General features: G+C 36.4%; 1 protein-coding gene across 2 annotated transcripts in view; it reads right to left on the bottom strand.

The window, feature by feature from the left end:
• Window positions 1–2,111: 2,111 nt before the first annotated feature.
• Window positions 2,112–27,928, bottom strand: part of FLRT2 (fibronectin leucine rich transmembrane protein 2) — an 82,021-nt gene continuing 56,204 nt past the window's right edge. For both annotated transcript variants that reach the window (XM_032232602.1, XM_032232592.1), the window contains exon 2: window positions 2,112–8,671. In XM_032232602.1, the coding sequence (XP_032088493.1) occupies window positions 6,297–8,288 (1,992 nt within the window). In that variant the 5' untranslated portion in view covers window positions 8,289–8,671 and the 3' untranslated portion in view covers window positions 2,112–6,296. The remainder of the gene's footprint in view (window positions 8,672–27,928) is intronic.

The following is a 27,928-nucleotide window of genomic DNA, read 5'->3' as shown; positions in this document are numbered from 1 at the left end:
GCTGAAGGCTGTCAGTCAGTTTTGATGATTGAGTGACATATTGATAAACGCACAGGCACACACATGAAAAATCCTATCATTAACGAACTAGGCAGATTTGGATTTTTTTAAAATATGAGATCATATTTCAGGTGAACCCTTAGACAACATTTATTTTTCTAGTAAAAATGGTGGAATATCCATGGGTATTTCTTAGCAGTTTGCCACTGAAGTAAGGAGAATCAATTGCTGAGTAGATAGGAGAGGGAGTTTTGAGGCCACAAAACGGAGCTGGGGAATGCACACATTCTACTGTGTGAGGCTTCCCCACTCCTGCAGTGTGCTTGTAAAACCAACAATTGGGGCTTTATTTTTATTCTGTCTTCAAGTAATCCGCTACAGCTTTTCTGAGGGTACCTTTGAGCTGTAGTATGATTTTGGTGGTACAGGGGCTAGAATGCAGTATTTGCAGGCTAAATCTGCCCACTGAACTAAATTGAACCTGTTCAATCCTGACAGGTTCAAGGTTGACTCAGCCTTCCCCCTTTTCAAGGTTGGTAAAATAAGGACCCAAATTGTTGGGAGGAATATGCTGACACTGTAAACTGCTCAGAGTGCTGTAAAGCACTAAAGGGTGGTATATAGATCTAAAAGCTATTGCTATTTAAGAACAAGCGTGTTATCTTTACCCACTCTGCCATATTTTTATAGGGCTCAGGATGAAGTGGCTATGAAGAAATGTCTTCTTTGGATGGAGGACATATTCAGAATTTACAGATGAATTATTCTAGGAGCTACACACAGGAGACATAAGAGATAGCAACTTGAAATCCACTCTTAATACCCAAAGGTTGTGCAATTCTTTCAAAAGAGTGAACATATGGAAGTCTATACAAAACATTTATCCTCCCTTCTTTAATGCAACTACAATAGCAAGGTTTAGTAGGTTTGCATACACTAACATGTGGAAACAGCTTCCAGAACAGCAATCAAAGCTTGGAAAAAAGAGGTGGATGCATTCAAAGCTTAGGAATTTTTTTTAATGGTCTCTCTCTTCTACTTTCCAAATTGCTATTGCAATCATAAAGAACAATGTGAATTAAAGAATCTTAAAATTAGCCTGTCAGCAAAGCAATGCTATTAGGGAGAATAGCATTTTTTTAAAAAAATGTATGAGTTATGTTTCTATGATATTCATTCTCTGAAATTTTGTTGCAAGTGTTGTGCAGTATTGCAAACTGGTGTTTTGCTAACTTGGAAGTCCATACATTTAAAGTTGCCAAGTTTGAAAAAACTACTGTAAACTGTTCCAGTACACAAACCTGAGGCCTCTTAATATCATCTGCAAAGTGCTTCACTTCCTGAGCTTGTTACCGCTTACTGGCTGTTTTTTCCCCCCACTGACATTTAGTACTAAAATGAATTCTCTTCCTATCTGCAAAACAGGAAAGCACTAGGAGGCATAGTATGCTGATGTTGGAGGTGGAACTAACAACACAGTCCTACATTTCTTTCTGTCATTTTCTGGCTGCACAGAATACTTACAAAGATACCTTTTACAGTGAGATACTACAGTAGACATCGGAAACTTTAAAAGTTATGCACCATTGGATTCACAAATATTTTTTAAGTTGGGATGGCATCAATCATGCCAAGGTATTGATCCCACATTGCTTACCTACCTTCAGATGAAGTGGGATAATTTAACTTTTAGAGAGTTAAATTATGGATTTAACTTTCTCAATGACTGTAATCACTTCCAGAGGATGGATTGATGAATAAAAGGGCATATTATTTTTTGCATTATCCCATTCAGCTACCAGAATTAATTAATATATGCTTTTCAGCATTGTTCCAAAAATATTAGCTATTGTATATATGAAAAGCAGCCAGCTACTTTGTCATCAGAATTAATTTTCTAATCTCCAGATCTTGTATGATGATAATTTACTTTGTTTTGCCCATTAGAAGTATCACACAATTTTTAATATAATAAAATAACCTCTCTGCTCAGTTCTCTACATAAAATCATTTTAATTTGAGGAAACTCTATATTTACCCTTGAAAAGTAATGAAGAGACAGTCACTATTTAGTGAGGCTTTAACAAATGTTATTCACTTGCATATCAAAGTTTTGTGAGATGCATATATTTCTCTGCAATCATTAGTGCTTTATTCATATTTTTATAAGATCTGAGCATTTTATCCAAGTCAAACAAACTCATGGGAACTGGGAGAAATCTTTAATGTTATCATTAGCTATCTAGTCTCTTATTCTCTTGTGAAATTTTGATTTTGCATGACATTAATTAGCGATCATAAACTAAGTCATTTTATAGAAAATAGAGAGTTAATCCTATGTAATGGTTCAAATTCTAATAGTCTACTGCTTTTAGAAAGTCATGCTTTCCTTCCATACGCCTGTTCCTTTGTAGAAAAAAATATCTACTTATATATGTTTGAAATTTGGCCAAGTCATTCGCCACCATCAATATTTCTATAATTCTATGAAATTGGGTAACAGCTTCTCATAATGGTACTTTTATGCCGATAAATGTCCCAACCTGCTGAAAAAGTTACAGTCAATTCTTTTTGTTATGGGACAATGAAACATCCTTTTTTCTTTATACAGTCAACCACACGTTGGAACTGACTATCTTTGAAATAATCCAATTAGATCAGGAAAATTTTGGGATTGGACTTTCAAACTACAGCAAGTGGTATTGACACTGCTAGCAAAAGCATCAGATGATCAAATGACTAGCTTTCCACCAAATCTTTCAAATCTTATTGCTTGTAAATTTTCTGCATAGAATAGCAATAGTATTAAATGCCTAAACACATTAAGTTAATGCACTATCATGAGCCTAACTGGAAGATAAAACAGTAAATGTATCCAGGACATTTTTTAAAATAATGGATAAAGTTAATCCTGACATGTTTAAACTGTTGTTAAAGATCTCCTTGACTAGGTTTACATAACATTTGACTAATCTAAAATAGGTAGATTGAAACTTGATAATTTTCCATTTATAAAGTTGTAGGAAACTCAACTTTTGACTTAGCATATCTCTTAAGTTTTATCCATTTTGAAGTCTCATTGTGTGGTTTGCACATGTTGTATAAACACAGTAATTGTCCTTTGTAACATAGATGTAAAAGCATATTATAAAAACCTTGAGGTGTGTGTATGCGTGTATGCTGTAGGATTACATATATCTCCAATCATCCATTATATTATGAAAAGTAGAAGTAGGAAGAGTTCTAAGGGAAGAAACCAACTGAAAATTGTTCATAGAAGCATAGAAATAGGAATTTTGCAACTTGAAAAGTGGTTTGGTTAAGAACTCATTGTAAATTGTTTATTTGGAATAAGCCATAGCTTTCACGACTGGTGTTCTTAGTAATGCTTATGCTTTCTGAACAGAATGAAACCAGGTCATGTTTCAAAGATGAGACGGAGAATTTCTTTCTAGTCATTGGGTGAAAAATCCTGACAAGACAACAATCAGGAATGCAAAGGAGAAGGTAAAATCCTGACAAAGATTATTAGGATGAAACAGGTTCAATCCTGATGGCATTGTTGAATATCGTATTTACTTTCTTTTGTTCATATAATTATATATTGTAACAAAGATACAAATCTACGGTTTGGACTCTTCATTTTATTATTGATAAGGTAGTGTATATGTGTGTGTGTTGCTTAGGTTCATGATATAGAAAAACATAACTAGAAACACCTAGATTAGACATAAAAGCCTATTTAGTCTATCATAATATTTCTCAAGTACATGATTCTGATTAGGAGAAAGTAATAATAACAGCTGTTACTCTGAGCAGTTGAAATTCAGAGGCATTCCTTATGCTGGAAATAAGATTTAGCCTTATGTTCTGTAAAGGAATTCAGTTTGGAGGACATCTCATTATCCGGCATGTGCAAATAATTAGGGTTTTTTAACTACATAAAGTTATCCCTGTTCCACTTAGATGGCATCCTGCTTACAGGAAAGCCTTTCTTTCAACACTTTTCACAGATCTGTGTGTTTCTTCTTAATGTATCTTCTGTCAACAAAAAGTTCAGTCAAAAAGGGAGAAAAGCTGTTTCCTAGCTAAAATTATATATTTCAAACCATATGGCTATCTTTTAGTTAGCAACGTTTAGCAACTACACTGATAGAGTACCTACACAGGTTGCCTAAAATACCAATGGAAATTCTTGTTATTATTAAAGGATTGCAAAATTATTGGACTCTGCTATCTTACAAAGTAGTGATCCATCTGAATGTTGCTGAACATTAATATATCTGTAGGTGTGTTTTGTGATTAATAACAGATTAGGTAAACTGAGAAGGTATACTGATCATGTTTCTTGTTTCTGTACCTTAAGTTCTCCTTTTTTTAAAGGAGATTTTTGGTTAGCCTTTAATTAAAGGATATATTACTGAGATGACTAATTTTGTAGATCCTGATTATTAGAAAATAGCTTTAAGCATCTGTTTTAAATTAATATAATTGTGGCAGACAAGACATAGTAATTGTTATTTTTAAAAATGAATGAGTTGATAATTGTGCTTAATTCTCAAGTATTCTGCATATGACTGGAGAGAGTGAATTTATTTAGATTTTAAAAAAATAGAGAAGAGTGTAAGGGAAGGCCACACTAATTTATTGATTAAAATAAATAAAAATCAAATCAAATATGGGTAATATAATCCAGCCTTCTCCAACCTGGTGCTCTCTACGTTTAGTGGACATACAATTCCATAATTTCAGCTAACATCTTATCCCTTGGCTAATATCCTAGTCATGTCAGTATATGAAGCCATCATATAGTCGTGTCCTCAACTTCATGCAGAGACTACATATGATGGGGAAAGGGGAGCGTTAGCTAATCTACCATCAGTGGATCTTTGTCTAACACTAAGAGCTGCACTAAATTCTCCATGCATAGCATAAGATGTTTCATATGATGCAGTGGAAACTGTCCTTTTTCTTTCACTAAAGGAGTAGGTATTCTTTTTGTCATGTTCCCATATTAATAGAACTGTACAGCTTAGAATCCCAGGAAGTCCTTTTGCAAAGGTACAAAACTGGACAATATAATCTGGAAGGCATCAGATAAAGTTGAGGACATTTCCTTAACCTGAAATAATGCAAGTTGTGCAATTGGCAAAATCAGTTTGGCAAGTAATTGTAAATGGTTATACAAGACTGCAAAGTCAATGGGGAAGCCATATTTACTTAGCAATCATGTGACTGACTTAACAACTGCAGTGATTCATTTAACAATAGTGGCAAGAAAGGTCATAAACGGGACAAATTTCACTGAACAACTGACTCACTTAACAACAGAAATTTTGAGTTCAATTGTAGTCATAAGTTGAGGACTACCTGTAGAATGAAAGTATTGACTGTATTCTGCCAAAGATCAGTCTGGATTGTTAATAGAATTTTTGAAATTTATGACCGAATGTGATTTCACTGGGAATTCAAAAATGCATTTCTGGAGAAAACAAAAAAAGTCTAGATGCATTTTAATTTTTTTTTAAAAAGCATTCCCAATTTGATGAGACTTTAATAACAAATGCCTTGATGAATTCCATACCAGCTTTTCTGAGAAGAAACGAACAAAGTAATATACCTTTTGGAAAAAAAAATTAACAAAATGAAGGATACAGGTTTATTAAGCCCAATATCCAGGGAGTTCCTAGTTTTAGTCTCTGACTAAAGGGAGCTAAAGGGGTAGAGGCAGGCAAGGTGGCCAATCTAATTTTTACAAATACTATTCCATTTTTTGTAAAGATCACCAATGAAGTTAAATTGTTTTCCACTCATGTAACACTGCTTAGGCATTCCTAAAGTTTCATCTTGTAATACAAACTTATCTTAAACTAATGGATATACGAGCCAAAATCCCCCAAACAGCTCCAAAATCAAAGTATTGAACGTTTGAAGAATGAGGCATTTTGTTTTGTATTTCCTTTGCCATGGCATCGGGTTCTTATTGTACAACCCTGTACAGTACTTCTTCAATATATATATATATTTATATATATATTTATATATATTTTAAAGATTTAAAAAGCAAAAAGTTACAAAACTGTTTGCAATTAACTTGAAATAGAAAAGATAGCACTTTTTTTTAAATCCCATTATATAGTACACCATATAAATTACAGAGTATTCAAATGCGCAAATGCATTTGCGTAACATTTATCAAATGTAATTTTTGTTGATTTGTGTGTGAGTAGATTAATTTTGCTTGCCCCCTCTGGGTTTTTGCTTGTGGTAATATTGCCTCACCACACACCTCACTATCACGTATGACAGTGTTCCAGGTCTGAGACACTGCTGTTGCAATATCGCATATTGTTGGGGATGTGGCAGTCTGTATAGTTAATGCCCCCATTTGGGGTATATATAGGCTGCAATCTGAAATCTCCTTTAAGGAGCTGATCATTATTTAAGGAGACAATCTGAAAGCTGGTTTCTGTCATCTCCAGGATGGAGTTGTCCTTCTTGGTTCCTGCCTCACAGTAGTCATCTTTCCGTCGCCCACGGTTGTATTTCCACTTCTGAGAGGTGTAGCGTCCTTTTTTGTGCATGTGCCAGCAGAAGATACTGAGCAGAACCACCAGCACAAATACAACAGCCCCCCCAATTAAGCCTGCTAACAGAAATGGAGAACCAAGGTTATGAGAAGTTGTCTGTTCGTGGCTAGAAGCTGAGTTGCTTCCGTTATTCAACAGGGAAGCCTTTGTTGTGCCTTCTGAGCACACAGTGTCCTCACCAATGCGGTAATTATTAAAATCATCCAAGGGAACCAAACAAATCCGATATGTAGATTTGGGCTCTAAATTTGTCAAGCTGATGTTCTGCCTCTTATCAGTAACTATCCGTTCCTGAATAATGCCTCCTTCCAGACTATGACCCATTTTAACCCAAGTAAGCTTGTAGGCCATCACGTTAAAGAGGGAATGCCAGCTCACTTGGATGCAACTGCCATTTACAACGTGGATAAACAGCTGAAATCGTTCAACAGTGGGAAAGGTCATTTTTTCTTCATCATTCCTCTCAGGCACAGTGGGGATTGTGGTTATAGTAGGGGCAAGAAGAACGCTTGTTTGTTTACTACTTGGGGTTAAGTGTGATGAAGTAGAGGCCATCGTGGTTGGCAAAGATGTTGTGGGAACATGGGTAACAAATGAGGCATCTGGGGTAGTTGTGGGGCATGACAACATGTTCATGTTGAGTTCCCTGACTGCCATACCTCGGACTTGTTCTGGTCCCTGACACATGAATCCTCGGACATTGAGGGAGGAAGGAATTAATTTGAGCCATTCAGTAACCCATTTAATACTACAATCACATAGCCAGGGATTATTCCTAGCTGTCAGTTGTTTCAGGCTGCGAAGATTGTCAAAAACACCTTTAGACAGCATCCGGAGCTGATTGTTGGAAATATCAAGTCGTTCCAGGAGATGAAGATTTGAAAAGGCTGAAAGTGGTATGTGTGATATCTGGTTGTCCTGTAAATAAAGCCTAAGTAGATTTGTACCTGGAAGATCGGGAGGTGGGTATGTCAATGAATTCCTTATTATAGAGAATTCCTTAAGTTTGGATAAGTGGCTAAAGGTGCCATCTGCAATGCCTTTATTTGTAAGGAGATTACCATCCACTATGAGACGTTCCAAACTTGTGAGATTCTGAAAGGCCATGTCTGATATGATGGCAATTCTATTTTCATCCACTCGTAGTTCTTGTAAGTCCATTGGAAGGCCAACTGGTACACTGCTTAAGTGATTCTTGGATAAGAACAGAAGCTTGAGGCTAACAGCTTCCCGGAATGCCCCATCCTCCACTCCAACAGTAGAGATAGAATTATCATCCAGATGAAGCTCTTCCAGTTTCAAGAGTTGTGCCAGAGCAGCCCGAGAAATGGTCTGGATGTTGTTTTCTTGCAGGTGGAGAACCCTGACATTCTTGGGGAGATTCATAGGGAACTCGTCTAGCTGGTTGCCATACAGGTAGACTGTGTGCACAGACTGGACATTGTGAAGTTCTGCAGGAAATCCAGCATTATTAATTTGGTTATTGTGGAGGTAGAGTATGGTTACACCCTCCGGTATTCCAAGAGGCACTGAGGTCAAGCTTCGTTCATTACAATAGACAAAATTTCGGTCGCAACGGCATACAGTTGGACAGGCCAATGCTTTGGAAAACTGCACATACAATCCCAGAAAAAAAACAAGCCGGGATTTCAAGAAAGCAAACCTGTCCATGGGCCACATTCTAGTCCACGGGCCCATTTCTAACTGAAGAAAGAAGGAAGAGTTGAATAAAAAGAAGAAATAAAACAAAATAGATGTATTTTGTCCCCTTTGTTATATTCCTAGAAACTAAATGCAAAATAATCCTTGTACAACTGGACTGTCATCCAGTCTGCTTCTGAAAATCACTGTATTGTTAGCCAGGTTTACACATTTTGATGCCTTCCTCCATGTATGCGAAATGGCAGAGTAACTATGTCCTATACAGAAGGCCAATCCTCAATGAGAAGTTCCAAACGTTGACAGCAGATAGGATGGTTGGATTAGCTTTTCCTTTCACTCTGGTATCAGTAGTGAAAGTGCACTCAGTTTCCTTCCGTCTAAAAGGCATTCATTTCAGCTTTAAGCTGGGTTTCAGAAATCTGTTGAGAGAGAAGAAGGAAGAGAAAATAAAAAGGCTGCATTGTTAATTGACAAACATCCTGTAAAGACAAATCCATTAAGGGTGTGAATTTGTAACATAAATAAGCCAGACGGCATTCATAAATAATTCAAACTAAATTGAAAAATTAACTGGGAAAGGAGAATGAATAATGGGTTCCTATGTTGTGGACATAACAATGTACAGGTGTACAGCAAGCAGTAGAAACAAGGGGAAAAGCAAGCTAGGAATACAGTACATATATATTTTACAGGAAAATCAGAAAAGCGGTGTTTACTGAATATATGTTTCTCCATCAGGGTTCATGGAGAAAATATCTGCTGTGAACTCCACGTAGGCATCAGGAAGGGCATCCGACCAGTAAATGCTCAGCTCCATTCTGTTGCCCCCAACCCACCCTGAAGCAAGAAATTAGAGTCATAAAAAGAAAAACAAAGGTTATGTGAAGCTGAATGGAATGTAGACATTTTTTTTTCATTTTTGATTTTGAGGAGTGTAATTCAAAATGTTACTATTATTCAGATAATTGTTGTCATTAAGACAATTGTTAAATTTCAAGTCTTCCAACACCTTCCTGAATTTCTCATGTCTGTGTTAAGACTGTAGTCCTGTACATTGTCTCTTTACATCCATTTTATTTGGAATCACTACATCAAAGGTCATGTTTCCTAAGATTCAGTCTTAGAGATATAAAGCTTTTTCATTGGATGGTTTGCAAAAGTGTCATTTCATACTTTGAAACTATGGTAGTTTAAGCTTTTATTAAAGAAGTAAAGATAACACCAGTCATTTTATATCACAAAAAAAGCTTATGCTAGACTTCTTTGCAATAAAGTTTCTATGTGAATGCACAAAGCTAATAGGTCAAAAAATTAAGGCATTGGGAATCAACACTGCAATCTGCAGAGTTTGGGGAACATTTTCCTGCACTGTTAGGTTTTCCATTACATATCAAATATTCCTTAATTTTCCTTTCTCTTTCTGGTTATATTCATTACTTAAATTTAAAAGTGATTTTTTAAAAATTCCTTAAAGCATTGTGATAGAAGATCCCTCCCCAAGATTATTTACCATTATTATGACTAATTTATATTTTTGTATATATTACATATTTAATTGTTAATGTTATAAATAATTTAACAACTAATTTATTTTAGTGAAATGCTGAGCAAAGTGCTACACAAATTTAACTCCCAATTTCTCACGTGTTTCATAAAGGCAATTAACAACTGTCACAAACTATATTGGATAGGGAAAATGTCAGCATTATCTACCTATATCCCAAAGTGCTTTTTCAAGAGGCAACTTTTCAAGAGTTTCTGCCTTTTTTTTTGAAGACATTTCGCTTCTCATCCAAGAAGCTTCTTCAGTTCTGCACATTTGGGACAACCATGACCTGGATGACCGAGAATTTCCAGATATCTACCTACATATTTCTAGGTAGGCATGGGCATATAGGAAAAGTATATATACCAATGAAAATCTTCCAGCCTGTATCTTTCTCATTACAGCTGACAGTACTATTATGTATGTATGCATGCATGCATGCATGTATGTATGTGTGTATGCGCACGCACACACACACACACACACACACACATTTTCGTAGATTTTCATGGGTGTAGGTATGCTGGTCTTGTTGTATTCAGGTCTTTTCCCATGTAAGATTGAGATTGTCTTGGTAATGTTTGCCAAAGAAAAAACCTCCTCCCTTTTCCAGCATCTTAAAGCACCAGGACATGAAATTGATTTTGAAGGAACTAAATTAATCTCCAAAACAGAACACTTCAACAAGACAATAATTATGGAAGCCATCAAAATAGAGAAACACCCCCACAACATGAATAAACGTGATGATACCTCCCTCCTACCAGACATCTAGAAACCAACCCTGGTCAACAAACGAACCCCACCCACTACCCAGGTCGTTACAACACAAAAGAACAACAGACACATAGCCAGCACCTCAGCCACACAGGATGATACGAAACAGCCGACCAATCTACAAACATCAACTCCGTCTACTAATCAGGATGCAACTACACAGCCAACCAACCCACTTACAGTAACAAAGCCAGCACTCCACCCCCTCCACCAAGATTTATAGAAAGACGACAGCAAGAACGCAGTAAGAAAAAAAGAAAAAAACTTCCTCCCTTTTCCAGCACTTTAAAGCTGAAGGACATGAAATTAATTTTGAAGGAATCAGGTTAATCTCCAAAACTGAACACTTCAACTAGAGAATAATTATGGGAGCTATCGAAATAGAGAAACACCCACCACCCAGGCCATTAAAACATGAAAGAACAACGGACACACAGCCAGCACCAATCAACCAATCATGATACAACCACACAACCAATCATTCCACTTACTGAAACAAAGCCAACACTCCACAGGATGATACGAAACAGCCGACCAATCTACAAATATCAACATCATCTACGAATCATGATACAACCAAACAACCAATCATTCCACTTACAGCAAGAAAGCCAGCACTCCACACACACCCCACCAAGATTTATAAAAAGACGGCAGCTCCAACCACACTTTAAGCCCCAAACCCAGCCTGAAGATGGCGAATGACACCTTGCCGAAATGTTGCCAAGACAATCTCAATCTTACATGGGAAAAGACCCAAATACAACAAGACCAGCATACCTACACTCGTGAAAATCTACGAACACACACACACACACATACACACACACACTGAATTATTGATCTTACATAGATTAGAAGTTTGTTACATATAGCAAATAGAGCAAATTATATGAAACTCTTTAAACCGCAAAGTTAAAATTGCTATGAAGACAATCCAGGCTCCGTTTCCGACTGCCACAGTCTCCTGCAATGCTCTGCCAGTGAAAATTACCCCTGACCAACATAATACATATTCTAAGATCAGCAGTATTCCATCAGGAGTTTTCACGGGCAGAGGGTTGCAGCTCCCAGCCAAAAATGGAGCCAGGAAGCCCGTTTTTCACTGGTAGAACACTTGGACTACCATGGGCGTCCCCGACATGAGTGATGCCAAGTTGGCCATTCCCACCTTGGTCAGCCTCCCTTGCCCCCCTCCCCCAGTTAAAACATAACTCTGATGTGGCCCTCAATGAAATCGAGTTTGACATCCCTGATTTAGATCTAACAAATAAATATTATTCATGTAATGTAGTGACATATATATGCCTACACATGAACACACATAGAGCAGCAAATACAATGTTATAGACTAAGGAAATACATAAAATGCCCTCAATGCATTTCTGGTAAGCTGAAGCTGAATAAGAAAGCAAGTAGTGCCCTATATTTCAGTTTTCTTTCAAATGTCAGAAAGTGGGTGGGTGGGGTACAGAGAACAGTATGTTTGCACAAAAAACCCAGGGGAAGCGTTTCTCTTTTGCCTTCAAATTTATAAAAAAATCTCATTGCAATCTGGAGTAATTTAACCACATGATCTTACGATATTAAAACTCACTTTATTGTATGATGCTAGGAGGTAGGACTATAAAGATGATTCAGCTCTCCCTTGTTCATATCCCTCTTGACACAATTTTAATTACACCTGTCTTTCTGCCTCATTTACTAATGGAGTTCAGAATTAGAAATGGAAAGCCAAAGCCGTCGGCATGAGATGGAAAAGGCAAATTGATGAATGAGAAAGGGGAGATGAGGGTTGAACACAGGGGAAATGTGCTAAGTGGAAGAAGGACTAATAACCAACACATTATAGCTTTACTGTGCATGTGTCCACTGTCAGCCTGATCAATGGCTGCATTGTTTCCATCTGCAATTTCCTTTGTCAACTGAGCATTCCTCAGGACAAAAGCTGCATCACCCACTATATTTATAAACCAAGTCAGAGAAATAATTCCACAGGAGAAAAATAGTCATTCAGTGCCAAGAGTAGAAAAGGTTAGCCAATATGGAACTATAATAACAAACTAAGAATAAGCAGCAAAATAGAGTGAAGCTTGTTTGATTTCAGACTAGCACAATATATGAATGCAGCCATTCTGAGTAGTAAATCCCTCAGTATAGGATTTAGTATTACATTTATATCAGGCCATTACAGTTATTTAAAAGCTATTGGTAAAACAAATTATGGCTTTGCATAATGCGTGAACTCAAACCTGTATCTTAAGCAAACCGCCAACATGGATATTTAGTTAGGGAAAATCTCAATCAAAGAGAGGAAATGTTCTATGTTAATTTTAAGATTTTAATTTTCTCCTCTCACCCATCCCTCGGCAAATTTTTTTAGGTATGCTGGGAAACAGAATCTAGCCCCTCCAAAATTTTATTAGTTCCCTTCCTCTTACTCATCCTGCCTCTCACTGTTTCCTTCTTTCATTAGTAGTCAGATTATGCTGACCTCTCTGACTTGGATCAGTGCTACAGTATTACTGGCAATTACCATTTCCTACAGTTTGAACCGTTAAAATCAGAATAGCTGACCCAGTTTCAGCTTATGGCAGCACTGGTCCCTGGATGAGCTGATCAAGTGCAAATGGAAATTGGTATAAGATGACTGAAAATGTATACGACATAGGCTCAAAAGATTGTTGAGAATTACCCCTGAGCAACATAATACATATTCTAAGATCAGCAGTATTCCTGTCAGGAGTGCAGTGTTAAGCACTACAGTCTCATTCCCTGGAGCATAATTTCAGAGGTGAAACTAGAGGGGGTATCAGTAAGAGAAAACAAGAATCAAAATGAAGGGGAGGGGGAAGCATATTTTAAGGGCATTTGTTGCAGAAAACAAAGAGATATTTGTTCTTAAGGAACAATGTTCCCTGACATTAGGGATGCCTTTAACCTAGCCAAATATATTAACCAGTTTTATTTATTTTGGAAACAAAGAATGTTCAAGGATTTAGGACAGCAACACCAGCAGCATAGAAAATGACCAGAAGAATTACAATCTCTTTATCTTTCTCTACTCTATGTAGCTGATAGGAATGCCACTTAAGATTTACTAAGATACAACTCAAAACCAAGGAGTATATATGAACTGCTGATGGTTGCAATCGTTATGGTGGAGTAAAGCTTTGAAGCGGTGCTTTGTTTTGACAACAGAATGAAGCACTTCCTTGAAGCTGCTTTGCAAAGCAATATGGACCCTCCAGTTATAGAAAGTCAAGGTCCTGCATTGCTTTTGTTTTTCTTATTCTTGACATCTTTAACAAAAAGTCTCAATAGATTCTCCCCTGGAATCACCAGGGGTGGCTTTTCTTCAGTGTGCTCACAACACACTCAGTAATCCCTTCTAGCTACTAAAAAGGCCAAAGGAAGCCACAGAAAGAATGCAAAGTATTTTGAGATTAATTGAATCCTTTCTTCTTTTTTTTGCTTTATCAAGATGAAGCAGAGCTACAAAAAAAAGCTCTAGTAAATGTCCAACAGCAGTTGGTTTTATTCTTGCCTTTCCTTCCCTCCTTCTCCACATTGACCTTTCTGGGAGGGAGGGAGGGAGGGACGGAGGAAAGAAGGGAAGGAGGAAATGTTTATTTGCTTCCCTATATTAGTGCAGCTTGCATGTGAGAAAGAATTATTGATGTACACAGGTGAGATATATTTTTTCATGGGATGACTTTGTTTAGTGAATTAAAATGTCTCACGTTGAGCTTGATTCTTGAGTTTTGTTTCTCACAACTATGAAATTGGATGACAACAAAGCAGGAGTAATTGTTTTCCATGATGAAAATGTAGAAGTGATTTGCTACTGCCTGTTTCAATTTTTCTTTTTCAGGAGTGGGTGGGGGAAATTTTATAATGTTTTAATCTACCCAGGGGTGTTAAACACAATGCCCACGGGCCACATTTGGCCCACAGGGCCATCCTGGAAAATGTAAGGGGCCATCCTGCATTGCTTTGACTCAGTCTATCCAATGTGAAAAGGAAACATCGGCCCAACATAGCTTTCGACCAATCTACCCAATGCAAAGAGGAAACATGTCAGCAGTTTGGGAAGTGGCATCAAGCTGGTCATGCCCACCGAGTCAGCCACATGTCAAGCTGGCCATGCCCATCCAGTTGGCCATGCCCGTCAGGTTCCCTGAGGTCAACCACAGCCCTGGTATGGCCCTCAATGAAATTGAGTTTGACACCCCTGATCTGGCACAAAGGACCACATTTCTTGATAGTTTCCCATCCAAATACAAAACATGTCCGACCTTGCTTAGCTTTTAATGATTAGCAAAAATCTATCTAGTTAGAATACATAAATGGACGAGAGGGGGGAGAGAAGAGAGGGAGACAGACAGACATATGGAGAGATGTATGTGTGTTTGTGTGCATACTTGAATATATATGTGCGCGTGCACACACACACATATGTGTGTGTGTGTGTGTGCGCGCACACACACGTGTGTGTGTGTATAAAGATTTTTAGGCTTGGTTTCAGTTGCAATTCCAGGGCAGAGGTCTTTTCTATGCACTTTTAGTTATGTCAGCCTGATTCTCCATTGTTCTTACCATGCATTCACCTTGAATTCCGATTACTCTTCCCTGTGGTATATACAGTATTATTTGGGGGGGAAAAAGTATATCTAAGCAATTGACTGAGAAAATACCAAGGTCAAAAGCTGGTCACAATCTCTGTCATTAAATAGGAAAATATTGTATTTCTATTTAAATAATTGTAATTCTATATTTGCAAGAATATATGTGAATTATAGAATATGGAAATTAATATATTTATATAACCTTATCCTCTTTTCTTTTCCTCCTAGGGAAGCACAGGTAATAAAGGTGAAAAGCAATCAGCTGGATGATTATTCTATGTGGACCATTTAAGGACCAAGCTGTTTTTTGTCAGGTTAGGATTTAGAAGTTAAGCATTTTTGTAAGGAATACTTCATTGGTTTTTGAGATAAACAGGCGACACTCTACACTTTAAATAAGTAAAATAAATTAGGATAGATGATACTTAGGGATATTTATAGAAACTTAAATCTCCTTGTGCTTATATACCTATTCTCAAGCTTTTCTGAAACCAATCAAAAATGTTATTAAGAACAGAAGAATCAACTGTCTGGTTCTCGTGAAGAGTGAGTTGGTGGCTCTGGGCTTCTCTAAAACAAGGAGAATGTCGTTGTGCATTAAATTAGGCTTTTAGTTTGAAAAACAAAAAGAAACAGTGCCTCTTTGTTTATTACACTCTCACAAGAAATGTCACTCTCGGAGTTTCTTAACATGGGTAGAGAAAGAAGGAAAGATAAGGCAAACTTTAGATATTAATGTAGCCTTAAAGTAACTAACAATATTAATTGATGCTCTGCTCAATGTTATGATGATGAAACCTGAGAACCTGGGTGAACGTTTAACATTGTAGTATAGTAGTCAACAGTTTTAAATATATTTTCTTACAATTTCTTCATGCTATCGTATTCTCTTGTCTTACCAATAAAAATGATTGAATAATTATGTGTGTATGTCTGTGTTACCCATTTTAAAGTCTGACCTTTGAACATTTTCTTCCCCTTTGGTACTCGTATATTTTTTTATCTCATTTCATTATCTCATTATCTCTTTTAAATAAAACATGCTGCTAAAATGAAGAACATTCTTTTTTAAAATGAATTCTCCCTTTTCCATAGTTTAATAAGCATTTATTTCCTTGCCAGGCACAATATCCATTTTTTATAAATTACTTTAAAATTACCTTTAGTCTGTAGCTGAGACAGAGACACATCTTTAACCCAGAAGGTAGTCCTGATTTATGGCTGTTTCTACCATGAATCACAACAATCACTAGACTCCATTTACATTTTGAAACCTTAATTTAACTGCACACTTTTCAATGTTTAGAGAAACATCTGTTCAAAATAATTGATTCCAAGTTTTCCTCTCTAGCGGAAAAAAGAACCACCCCATAATAAAGCAAAGCAGTGAGACACACACCACACACAAATGTCACAGTTGCCTCAGATTTAACTCAGACTGTCTGATGCAGGTATGTAAGTTATGCTATTTACATGATACTATTCGGTGCATAACATCATTGGTCCCCTTTCCTATCTCAGATCCCCATTTTAAAATAGGGAGAATGGAAACTAGTTTAAGATTATTTTGAAGCATGTATTTGAGAATGTCTTTGCAGATATTCAAAGAACATGGAAAGTGCAGATCAACATCGTATCTCAAATCCCCACTTATTAGGGAAACAATCAAAACTGCAGATTTTTCTGTTTAAAGAAAGCCCATGCATACGCATAAAGAAATCTAGGAGAGAATTGCCTGATTCTAATCAAAATAAAAGCTGTGGAAATTAAAAAAGAAACACAAATGATATTCTGCATGAGAAAACTGCATAGCATTATATAAGGAAAAAATCTACATTTACATTTTACTTAAGATCTCCCATCTTAATCAAGGTAACTATTTGTACCAATATTCTTATCAACACTAACCAAACTATATCTATACTATGACATACTGAATTCAATTTAACACTATTTCACATGATTTCATATCAAATAATGGGGCATAGTTCTTAAATTCCACTCTGAATTACTGGAGTTGAAAAAAAATGTTTTGTGGTATGCAACCAAAATTCAGATCAACTCAGTGTGAAATTAAACCAAACTTCTCCATCAGAAAAAATTGTTTAGTAATCATTGCTCTTTAAAATGATTCTTTTTTTTTGTAACCTTACATATATAATTTTGCTGAATTATTTTGCTGAACTTGATAAAATGATTCCTGTATTTCAAGCATGGCATGAAAGTGCTTTATTTACTGAGAGGAACATTCTGACTAAAGTGGGTGTCCGGCCTTCCCAGCATGGATTTTTAGGAAAGAAAGACCCTCAACTCCATTTTGTAGTGAAAGGTATACTTTTACTAAAACTAAGTGGTTACAGCATAAGCAAAGTCAGATCTGAATATTCCTATGTAAACCCGGTGATTTCCCCTTCTCTTGGATTCTCCCCCTTGGTCATTTCACCAATGTCCAATAATATTCAAACTATGTATTTCGGTAGCAGTTTTAAAGTTTGGTGCCCTTTTGGTGGGTGTTTGCATTCCACTCTCATGCCTTTTCTCTTGGATCTTTCAACCATTATGTCTTGCCTTGGGTTGCAACTCTGTCATTCCCCCTTCCGATATTTCCCTACTTGCCCTTGCCCCTTTTTATGGCGGGATGCCATCAAAGTGAAGAAAGGCTGAAGCATTGTGATGGCAGATCTGACAGTGGGCCCTATTATCTGAATTGTGCCTCAGTCTGACTGTTTTATTACCAGGAAAGGAGACCAGTATAGTCTGTAAGAACACAGATTATAAGTGAAAATTTCTCTAATCCCTTTCAAACAACCATCTCCCAATGTAGAGCGATGATATAAAGAGAGAAAAAAATCTTATGAAATTTGTCCCAGGTCTTTGAAGGAAAAATAGAATGCATGTGTTATAAAAAATTTTCTAAGCTCAGCTAAACTATAACCACCTAAACAGGACTTTTAATATTTTTCTCAAGAAGCAAACTGTACAAACTGTATTTATTATCTTATAGGGAGAGTATATCATATAATTAATTATAATATAAGTTAGATAAAAATGGATGAGGGAAAAATCTCTTTTCCTTCTCGGCTCCTAAATGTTTTCCCATGTATTTTAAAGATGAATGTTTCAATTTACAGAGCTGTGGCAGGAGAAATGCTGTTCATGAGAAACTGAAATGCTCTGCTTTCAGGCATCCCTCACTAATCATGAAATTAAATCTCCATGTGCCAAATTTTCAAATTTAAGTATCCAGTGCTCCTGGTCCTATTCCCTAACTTTTATTTAATTGTCCTTGGATTTGCTTCAAGAATGTAGCAGTAATAAACAGAGGAAGCAACTTATTATGGCACTAAGGTCTTATTAAAAGAAGTTATTTAAATATTGAAATTTCACTTACTGCATTTTATGTGGTTAATTATGATACATATATGCAGACTTGATTGCATACAGACAATAAGGATACACACACACACACACATACATCACTGCAATGTCCTTCCACACTAAGAAAAGGGTGCCTGCATATAAAACCTTTACACTTTCTAAAAGAAACTGAAGGCAATAATGTTTCCTGAAACACTGTGATTGTTAACTAAATATTTGTATAGAATAGATTTAGCTAAATTCCCAACTGGATGTTCCTTCACTGTCTGCAAGTACAAATCAAATAGTTGTGATCAAATCTGGAGTAATAAGTATCAAGGCTACCCTGCTTTTATGGAATTTCCTTCTGCTCTTTTGTTTATGTTGCAAGCTTCATTTTTGCAAATGTTAATACAATACAAAGCAAATGAGCCCACAGTATCAATATATTGAGATAACCTCTCAAAAGAAGTCCACCATAATTTTGTCTCTAACCAGCAGTAGAGGGAGCTCTTCCACAACTACAAATGTCTATTTTCTGCTCTTTATCACACCCTGAAACCTTTAAAAATGTTTTTGATACAATTGTAGCATTCCATGGGATATATGCATATATTATGTCTGTTAAAAAAATATTCCTTTTCCTTGCCTGTAACTGTAAATCTCTCTCTCTCTTTCTCTCTCTCTCTCTTTCTCTCTCCCTCCCTCCCTCCCCCCCCCCTCTCTATTGGCTTACCGCATATGTATCATATTTAAAGATTTCTTTAACCAATTCAAATTGTTGGAAGATTTCACCATAGTTTATAATGAAATATCAAAACACCCAAAATTTCTTATTCCTCTTTGCAATAATGGGAGCTTTTTAAAGAGGATTCTTTATCCACATAATGTTGAAATAGTTCACCAATTTGCTGAAATTCATCACCTTGAGTTTTTTTAAAGGAGGGAAGGGAAGAACCAAGGGGGTGCAGTGGTCAGAGTGCAGTACTGCAGGATACTTCAGTTGACTGCTAGCTGCAGTTCGGCAGTTCAAATCTCACCGGCTCAAGATTGACTTAGCCTTTCATACTTCCGAGATCAGTAAAATTAGGACCCAGATTGTTGGGGGCAATAGGCTGACTCTCTAAACCACTTAGAGAGGGCTATAAAAGCACTATCAAGCAGTATATAAGTCTAAGTGCTATTGCTATATAATAGCTTCTAACAGCAAGCACACTATCTCAGGATACAATGACAAAAATTACTCAGAACAATGCAAGAGAGAAACAGATAAGCAGCAGATAAAAATTAAATAGGATTAAAATAATTGGGAGGAATAAGAGAATGTAAGAAATAAAGCAGTTAAAGAACTGATTACACAGACTTTTGAAATAATACAGACTACACATTTTAAAAAAACCAGTTTGGTGTAGTAGTTAAAGGCAGGAGGCTAGCAACTAGGAGATGATGAGTTTTAATTCTGTTTCAAGAGAAAAGTCAGCTAGGGAACTTTAGGCCAGTCACTTACAGACACCTAGGAAGCAGGCAATGACAAACCATTCAAATCTTATTAAGAAAACTACATGTTCTTCAAGACATAGTCTGCAGGAGTCAACACTGATTCAAACTCACCCAAAAAATAAATATAACTAAATGTTAGCATTGTAATATAGCACTGTGAATCAGCTTTAATATGAAAAGTTTAGGATTGAAAATAAATGGATAAAAGGATTAAGAAAGGGTTAAAGAGATAAAAAAGGTTAGGGGAAGAAGTGAATTAATATTGGTATTGCAGTTGGATGATACCAGTTTTATGAATAAAATAATAATTAGGTTTTACTTATTCCCAGAGTAAATGAACAAGCATATAAATTGCCTTATAAAAACCACACATTTCTGTATTTTCACACAGTAAATATATTTATCTTCAACATGTTAGCAAAATGAAAAGTAATTTGATCATCCTCATAACTACAACAAATTAATTAATTTAAAATATGAAAAAGACGACAAGCATTCTACATCCATCAAATGTAGAAAACTTGCTAGACAATTTAAAATTGTGTTAATTGGTTCTATTTCTTTTAAAAGTTTAATTAAATAATTTCAAAATGTAGGTCAATGGATTTTTACTTTATGAACATACTAATAACAAAATCATGTATGTATGTATGTATGTATGTATGTATGTATACAGTATATACAATGTGTGTGTGTGTGTGTGTGTGTGTGTGTGTGTGTGTATTCTCATGCACTGGATATAAGATTTTTAGGACTATCCTATGTGTGGTACAAAATTTAGCTTATGCTTGATTCTGAAAAGAGGATTCCAAGTGTCCAGTCATTCTATCGATTAGTACCGTACTGAAAAAGCAAAATATATAAATAGGCTTTAGGGAAATTAGGAAGTCCTTTAGTCCCCGATTTTGAACCCTTTGGACTATTTTCTAGAAAAACAAAATATCTTTCTCTCTTTTTTTCTGAATTAACTCATGTGCTTTCATTTTTTGCAAAATATGAAAGTAATGTGGGCAAAGATTGTTTTCCAAAGTGAGTATGTTAGAGTACATTGAAAAGTAGATGCACAGCACACAATGCACGAATACAATTTGTTCAATTCCCCTAAATAAATGTACTCGGGTGTCCTCCACTGACTTCCTGCTCATATTCTTTAGTGTCAGCCCTAAGTCAGTGATGATGAAGTGTTTGCCTATCAAGAAATTGATCTAGCTTTCTTCTGATATAAAAAATTGTGAGCAATCTATTCTGGCAAATCTTTCTCCAAAACTATATTTTCACTCCAAAAGGCCAAGAGGAACAGATTATCAAATTCAGAACTAATTAAACCAGGTTTCATGTCAGGCAGGATACTGTTATGGCAGGACTGTCAAACTCCCGCCCCCTGGGCCAGATGTGTCCCATGATGGCCCCGCCCATACCTGGCTTAGTGAAAGGGGGGAAAAAGTCTAGATACATCATGTGACACTGCTGTGATGTGAATTTGACATCCCTGTGCTATGGAACAGGTCAGTTTGTGTTTTAATTCATCTGCCTTCAGAGCCACAATTCTCAAAATAGTTCCTGCTTAAACCTGATCCAAAAAAGCAAGAGCTCCAAAGACACCTCATTTGCCAGATAATTATGTCACATGTCCTAAAGAAAGGAATTTGATATTATTTCCAACTAGAGCATGAAACGTAACATGAAATTAAAATCCCTGCTCTACACGTAAACAGGCTTTGAACAGTGAGGGACACATAATTCTCTGCCCCTTATTGTGTGTGTGATAGGGCAGAAAGGCACTGATCAAAATGGTGGCATTAATGATGACATATAAATATGCATGATACCAGAAGCAAGAGTTGAAAATGGTAATAACTTTTCAAGATCTTATAGGGTAGAGTGTTTTTTTAATGCCTATTTCAAAGAAACTAGGCTTTTCTATCTAAAAAAAATAAGGTCTGCTGCTTGGTAAGGTAATGAGGCCAAATTCATTAAAATATATGTTCTTAACCTTAATGCTTAGTTTTGTATGTGGCAAAGTGCATTTCTATTTAAAATAGGTGGAGAAAGAAACAGCTTGCTGTGTTTTTGCAAGCAAATTGGCTTCTGCCTATAAATTATTCTACACAGTTTGCTTTTATCTAGGAAGCCTAGCAAAATGTTTAGAGATAATTTGAAAAAGCTGCTTTCTCTGGCCTGAGTAGAGGTGGATCTTGACACTTCAATGCCACAAGCCTAGTACTGCATTACTAATGGGGTGCATGGCACCATGAGAGGCAAAAATATGAGTCTGTGTTCTCTTCTTTCTTGTCACCTTAATTAAAAGGAAAATTGGCAAGGGAGGCAGGTTCCCATGATGCCATTGCTAATAGGAAGTGGATTCCATTATCTTCTCTGGGGCTTTCAATTCCCCTATCTTTGCACACTGAGTATGAAGTGCATTGGACATCCTGGCACATGAGCCCGAAGAAACTTACTGTATGCTGTTTTCCAGAATTATCCAACAGCTGTGGAAGGCATCTGTGCAATCCCAGGGGAAAAAAGATATTGCCTTGAACTTTTCCAGGCATGCATTATGTTCATGCTTTCCCCACCTTTTGGAGATCAAAGCACTGTACAGTGTCTTAAGAGCTTTTATGATTACATCAAATGTGATGTGATGTGTGTATGTCTGACTACAGCTTGGTCTAAGTTGTCTGGAGGAAGGGATGCATATACAGCCTTAACTTATTCCTCCTAAGACAAGGTATATGTGATAATTCAAACACATGGAGCAATGTTTAGCCATCACACAAGTGTTGCAACTAACATGGTGGAGTAACAGTGCAAAAATATGATGTCTTTTGCCGGAAACCCAATATCCATGAATGACAGAATCCTCAGCCTTCAAAATATGAATTGCTATAGGATATGAATAGGATTCATGCTTCTGAAAATGTGTATACATTTTCCCTTTATGTGGTAGTCTTCCAATTTGGGACATGACTGAGCACTGCTACTCCAGATGAGAGAAATGTTTTCTGTTAATCTTATGAACTTCAGAGTGTTTATAAAGTCAAGACTTTCTCTTATCAGGTTTTTGGATACAACTTTAGCAAATTCCAAAACTCTCATTCTGGTGTGCCTTGTTTATGAAGCCATCATAAAGGTGGCGCAGTGGTTAGGGTGCAGTACTGCAGGCCACTTCAGCTGACTGTTATCTGCAGTTCAACGGTTCTAATCTCACCGGCTCAAGGTTGACTCAGCCTTCCATCCTTCCGAGGTGGGTGAAATGAGGACCCAGACTGTGGGGACAATATGCTGACTCTGTAAACCGCTTAGAGAGGGCTGAAAGCCCTATGAAGTGGTATATAAGTCTAACTGCTATTGCTATTGCTAACAACATGCAGAGAAAGTTTTACCATATCAGCCATCAAAATTTAGATGATATTATAGCAATAGCAATTGCAGTTAGACTTATATACCGCTTCATAGGGCCTTCAGCCCTCTCTACGCGGTTTACAGAGTCAGCATATTGCCCCCAACAACAATCCGGGTCCTCATTTTACCCACCTCGGAAGGATGGAAGGCTGAGTCAACCCTGAGCCGGTGAGATTTGAACAGCCGAACTGCAGAACTGCAATCAGCTGAAGTAGCCTGCAGTGCTGCATTTAACCACTGCGCCACTTCTGCTCTTAGTGTTGTTCTATATTTAGCTACTGTTTGGAGCCTGAACATCACTTGATTGAAAGTTGTTCCAGGACAGGCCTTATTCTTAAAAGAAACTTGGGAAATTATATTTGTTTTCTCTTCATTACTTTTCATAATCCTAAAAGGAGACCACTAAAGATAATCGAGGCATTCTTAGTTTGCCACAAAATGTTCTTTCTTTAGGGAAAATTATATTAGATGTTACTAGGAATAGGAGACATATGAGCAATTCTTTAAAAAGAAATGAATATTTATAGCACTGTACGCTTATCATTCTAATGCAGATAGCCCATTGCTATCCACAATATTGTTACAATATGGTTTTTAAAGTTTGATTTAGATTTAGATTAAAATAGAGCATTATATAGTCCAGCACATAAATTGTTTTTCATTATTCATTCCTTATAACTATGTTGATATTTACTATGTCATTCACCTTTTGTAAACATGCAGACCTGATAGCTTTCTTGCCTTCCTTAACCTGCATCCTTCAAAGGTAAGATTGCTGAGGGATCCAACTATGGCTCGAGGCTTGGCAACTGTAGACCCAAAATATCTGGAAGGCATGAGATTGAGGAAGACTGCTATCCTTTCAATTACTACTGTGTGTGTAATTTATGCATATTCAGTTTACCAAATATTTTATTTTTACGTTCTTCTAACCCCTAAGATTTATGTTTCATATTTTTTCTTTATTTTCACCATACCAACAGTATCTTATGACTTAGTTTTTTTATTACTATTATAAAGCCTTTCAACATGTTGATTTAAATAGCTAGTTTTGCTTGATGCTTTCAATGTATGTTACTTATAAGATTGATTATAGTTACTTATAAACAATTAAAATTAATTTATTATTTTAATTATTTTAATTATTGTTAATTACTTCTCTCAAATTGAGAAATGGAGGGTAAGGACTGCAAGCCAGGATTTAGCCAAGGAAGTGGATAATACACTGATTAAGTAAAGGAAAAAAAAACTATTTTCCTTCTATTTACTGCAGCTTCTATTACTCTGTTTCAGGAGACATGAACAAGCAGAGATTGTCCTATAATATAAAAATTAGATGATTACCATTAACTAAGATCCAAAGAGATTGGATACATTCATGAAATATTTACCACTAATAGTTTTGAAGGCATAATGTTTTTTGAGTTGGAAGCATGCTGTCCTCAACGAGAAGCTTCTGAGACTTTCGTAAAGTATTTGACTGACCATTGTGAAAAAGCAAAGTGCTGGGCCAAGGGACTTTGTTCTTATTCTTATGCTCAAGTGTCACTATTTCTCTTAAGAGTAGAGAACCAGTGATTTTTCTCTGCATCCAGGTTGCAAAAACAACGGTTAGAAATAAAGCCTTTCTTTCTTCTAGCTATTCTGAAAATGCATATCTGCTTTCAGGCCCACAAAGCAGGAAGGGCAAAAGTGCCAAATAGGGTTTATTTTTTGGCTTAGTGCACTGTGAGTATCCATGCAGTATAATTCTCAACAATGCTCAGTGTGTGGCTTCGGCACAGTCTCTCTGATTGAATAGATTTATACGTGTGGAATTATGTGTTTGTGTTTGTGTGTGTGTTTGTGTGTGGCCCTTGTTGCTCTATCTACCAGCGTGTTGCAGCATCTAGCAGGTTAGTGGAAATAGCAAAAAGCTTTTCAACACCAAGAGATTCATAACTGGGCTTCAGAGATAAAGTTTGCATATTCATTGCAATTTAGGATTATAAGTTTGGCACAATGGATTCATTCCTCTCCTCTACCTTAGAATATGTGACTTATTATTTCTCCCCAGTATTAGGGATGGAGTTATCTTTAGCCAAGTTTATCAATCGGGAGGGAAACAACTTAAATAACAAATGTCAGACAATTCATTATCAATGGAAGTTGGTGCAGAATTACTATTTATTCAATATGAATTTTGCATATTTGATTAAAGGATAAAAAAAAGAAGAGAGCAGCAAATTCTTAGGCTTTTGCCTCCGATTGTCCTTGGTCAGCTATTTCTGAGTTGAAATAGTTTTGAATTATTTATGTGTAGAGTTAAATCAAAATGAATGTTATTTCTTGCTTTTCTGTCTCAGAGAAACTAACACATTGTCTATTTGAAATGCAAGCTAATGCCAGCTCATACGTCTCCATAATTATTGCTAGCTCTTTCAACTAGATGGAAAAATGCTGCATCTTGTATACAAAAACAGAGAGAAAAAAAGGCTTATATAGTGTATTTCAAATGTTTCATAAAATTTACATTGTTTGACACCTTCTGTAGCTGAGCAGAAAAATCTATTATCACCGATGATCAGATTTTAAATTGATATTAGAGGGAATAGAATAAAATACTATTACTAATAGTAACATTTATCATCATCTAAGCCTCTTGGCATCCTCTTCTGCTTCCAATACTTTAAATTTCTGCCTTTTCTCTTGTCAGACTTTGTCAGCTGCTGCTGTTTCATTTTCCTGATGTCAATAATCATTTCAGAAACTGAATTTCAATGTTTCAGATTCACAAACCATAGAAGACAAAACATTCATATCAGATATATATTCTTCCCCTGTTTGATGAACAGATTTTAATAATTAATGACTTGATATGATATATACTGCAAGTTGTACTCTTACAAAACCTGCAAGGCTAAATGCATACTGTAATATTTGTACAACTGAATGCTACCACGTAATTATTCCCTATTCCTCTTATAGATATTCCTGCCCATTGTAGGTTGCTGATAGTGAGGCAGCACTGATGGGATATGAAACACCTACAAATTCTAGGTCTTTGTCAGGGCTGAAAAACCAGATCTGTTTTCTTCCTTTCTTAAGCCACAAGTGAAATGAATACGCCAGTAAATTCATCCTGTATTCGGATGCAATTTTTTTTTTCATTACACACACTGGCTGCCACTTCCTAGCTTGCATTTCACTCAGATCCTAGTGTCTGTTTCTTGCTTTGGAGAAGCCCTCAAATGCAATTTTGCTGACATGCAAAGGGTTTACTGACATGTTCTGGATTTGCTGAGATTATGTATTGTTCAATTATTTATCAATTCCAGCACTGTCCAGTTGCATACAAACTCTGGTCAGTTCACAATACAAAAAAAACAAAATTTTCAATAAATAATGAACAGGATAGGAGGTTGCATCAAACACAGAAATGCAACACACACACACACACACACACACACACACACACACACACACACACACACACACACACAAAGGGTCCTCATCACCCTAGCCTAAGGCCTGGGAAAACAGCAAGAAGTTTAAGAAGTTTCAGAACACCATCAAGGTGAAGCCATATGGATTTCAGGGGAACTCATTCCAGAGGGCAAATGCCACAACAGACAATCTACTGATCTGCCACCATAGTCTGTCTGTCTGTCTCTCATATGGCTTTGTCTGTGGAGGACATAACAGAAGCATTTTTATTTATTTTTGAAGAAAGGTGGAATAACTTTTCATTCATGAAGCATGAGAACCTTTGGTGGGAACAGTAAACTCTGTATTAAGTAAGCTTGATGCAGAGAAAGTTACTGTTGTTTGGCTGGTGTTTGGGTATTTAACTATTGGCTAGCAGAGACTGAATAAAGATTAGTTGCAAATGAAGACTAACCTTCGGTCTTGGAAGATTATACAGTAACTAACACTATGTAGTATAGTCTTTATTGTCATTGTACAAAATAAATACAACAAAATTGGTTGTAATGTAATCCAGTCTGCAGATAAGCACAGCAGCATGAAGGAAATGTAAATTGGTGTTAGGAACAAAGAGAAAATGGAATGGCTGGTGGTATGGCATTTTCCACTATTTGCCTATTTTGCGTAGACTAACATTTCTTCCTTCTCTTCTTCCTATTTGCAACAGGTGAGAAAGAGAGGGAGGAAGACACAGTAGCAGCCGCCACCACTACTTCCCCCCCCAAAGGCAAAAGTCATAGTACACTTGAAAAAATAAGTTTAAAAAAGTATCCATGATTCTGAAGAGTTAAATAAATATGACTGATGCTCTCCATTAAAAATATTGACAGTAACAGTATCCTTTTTCATTGAACAGAAGAAGTAAAATGAAGCTAAATGTTTTAAACAGCAGCCTCTATTATGCTCCGCAGCTAGCATGCCCTAGATAACTTACTGCAAAAGTAATAAAAGCAAACAAGATACAATATCCTTCTCTGGCTTGTATTCAACATAGTACAACC

Source organism: Thamnophis elegans, chromosome 1 (assembly GCF_009769535.1).
Source record: "Thamnophis elegans isolate rThaEle1 chromosome 1, rThaEle1.pri, whole genome shotgun sequence".
In the NCBI taxonomy this organism is placed as follows: domain Eukaryota; kingdom Metazoa; phylum Chordata; class Lepidosauria; order Squamata; family Colubridae; genus Thamnophis; species Thamnophis elegans.
The sequence above is the reverse complement of the archived record's forward strand: the minus strand, read 5'-3'. Positions and strand labels throughout refer to the sequence as shown.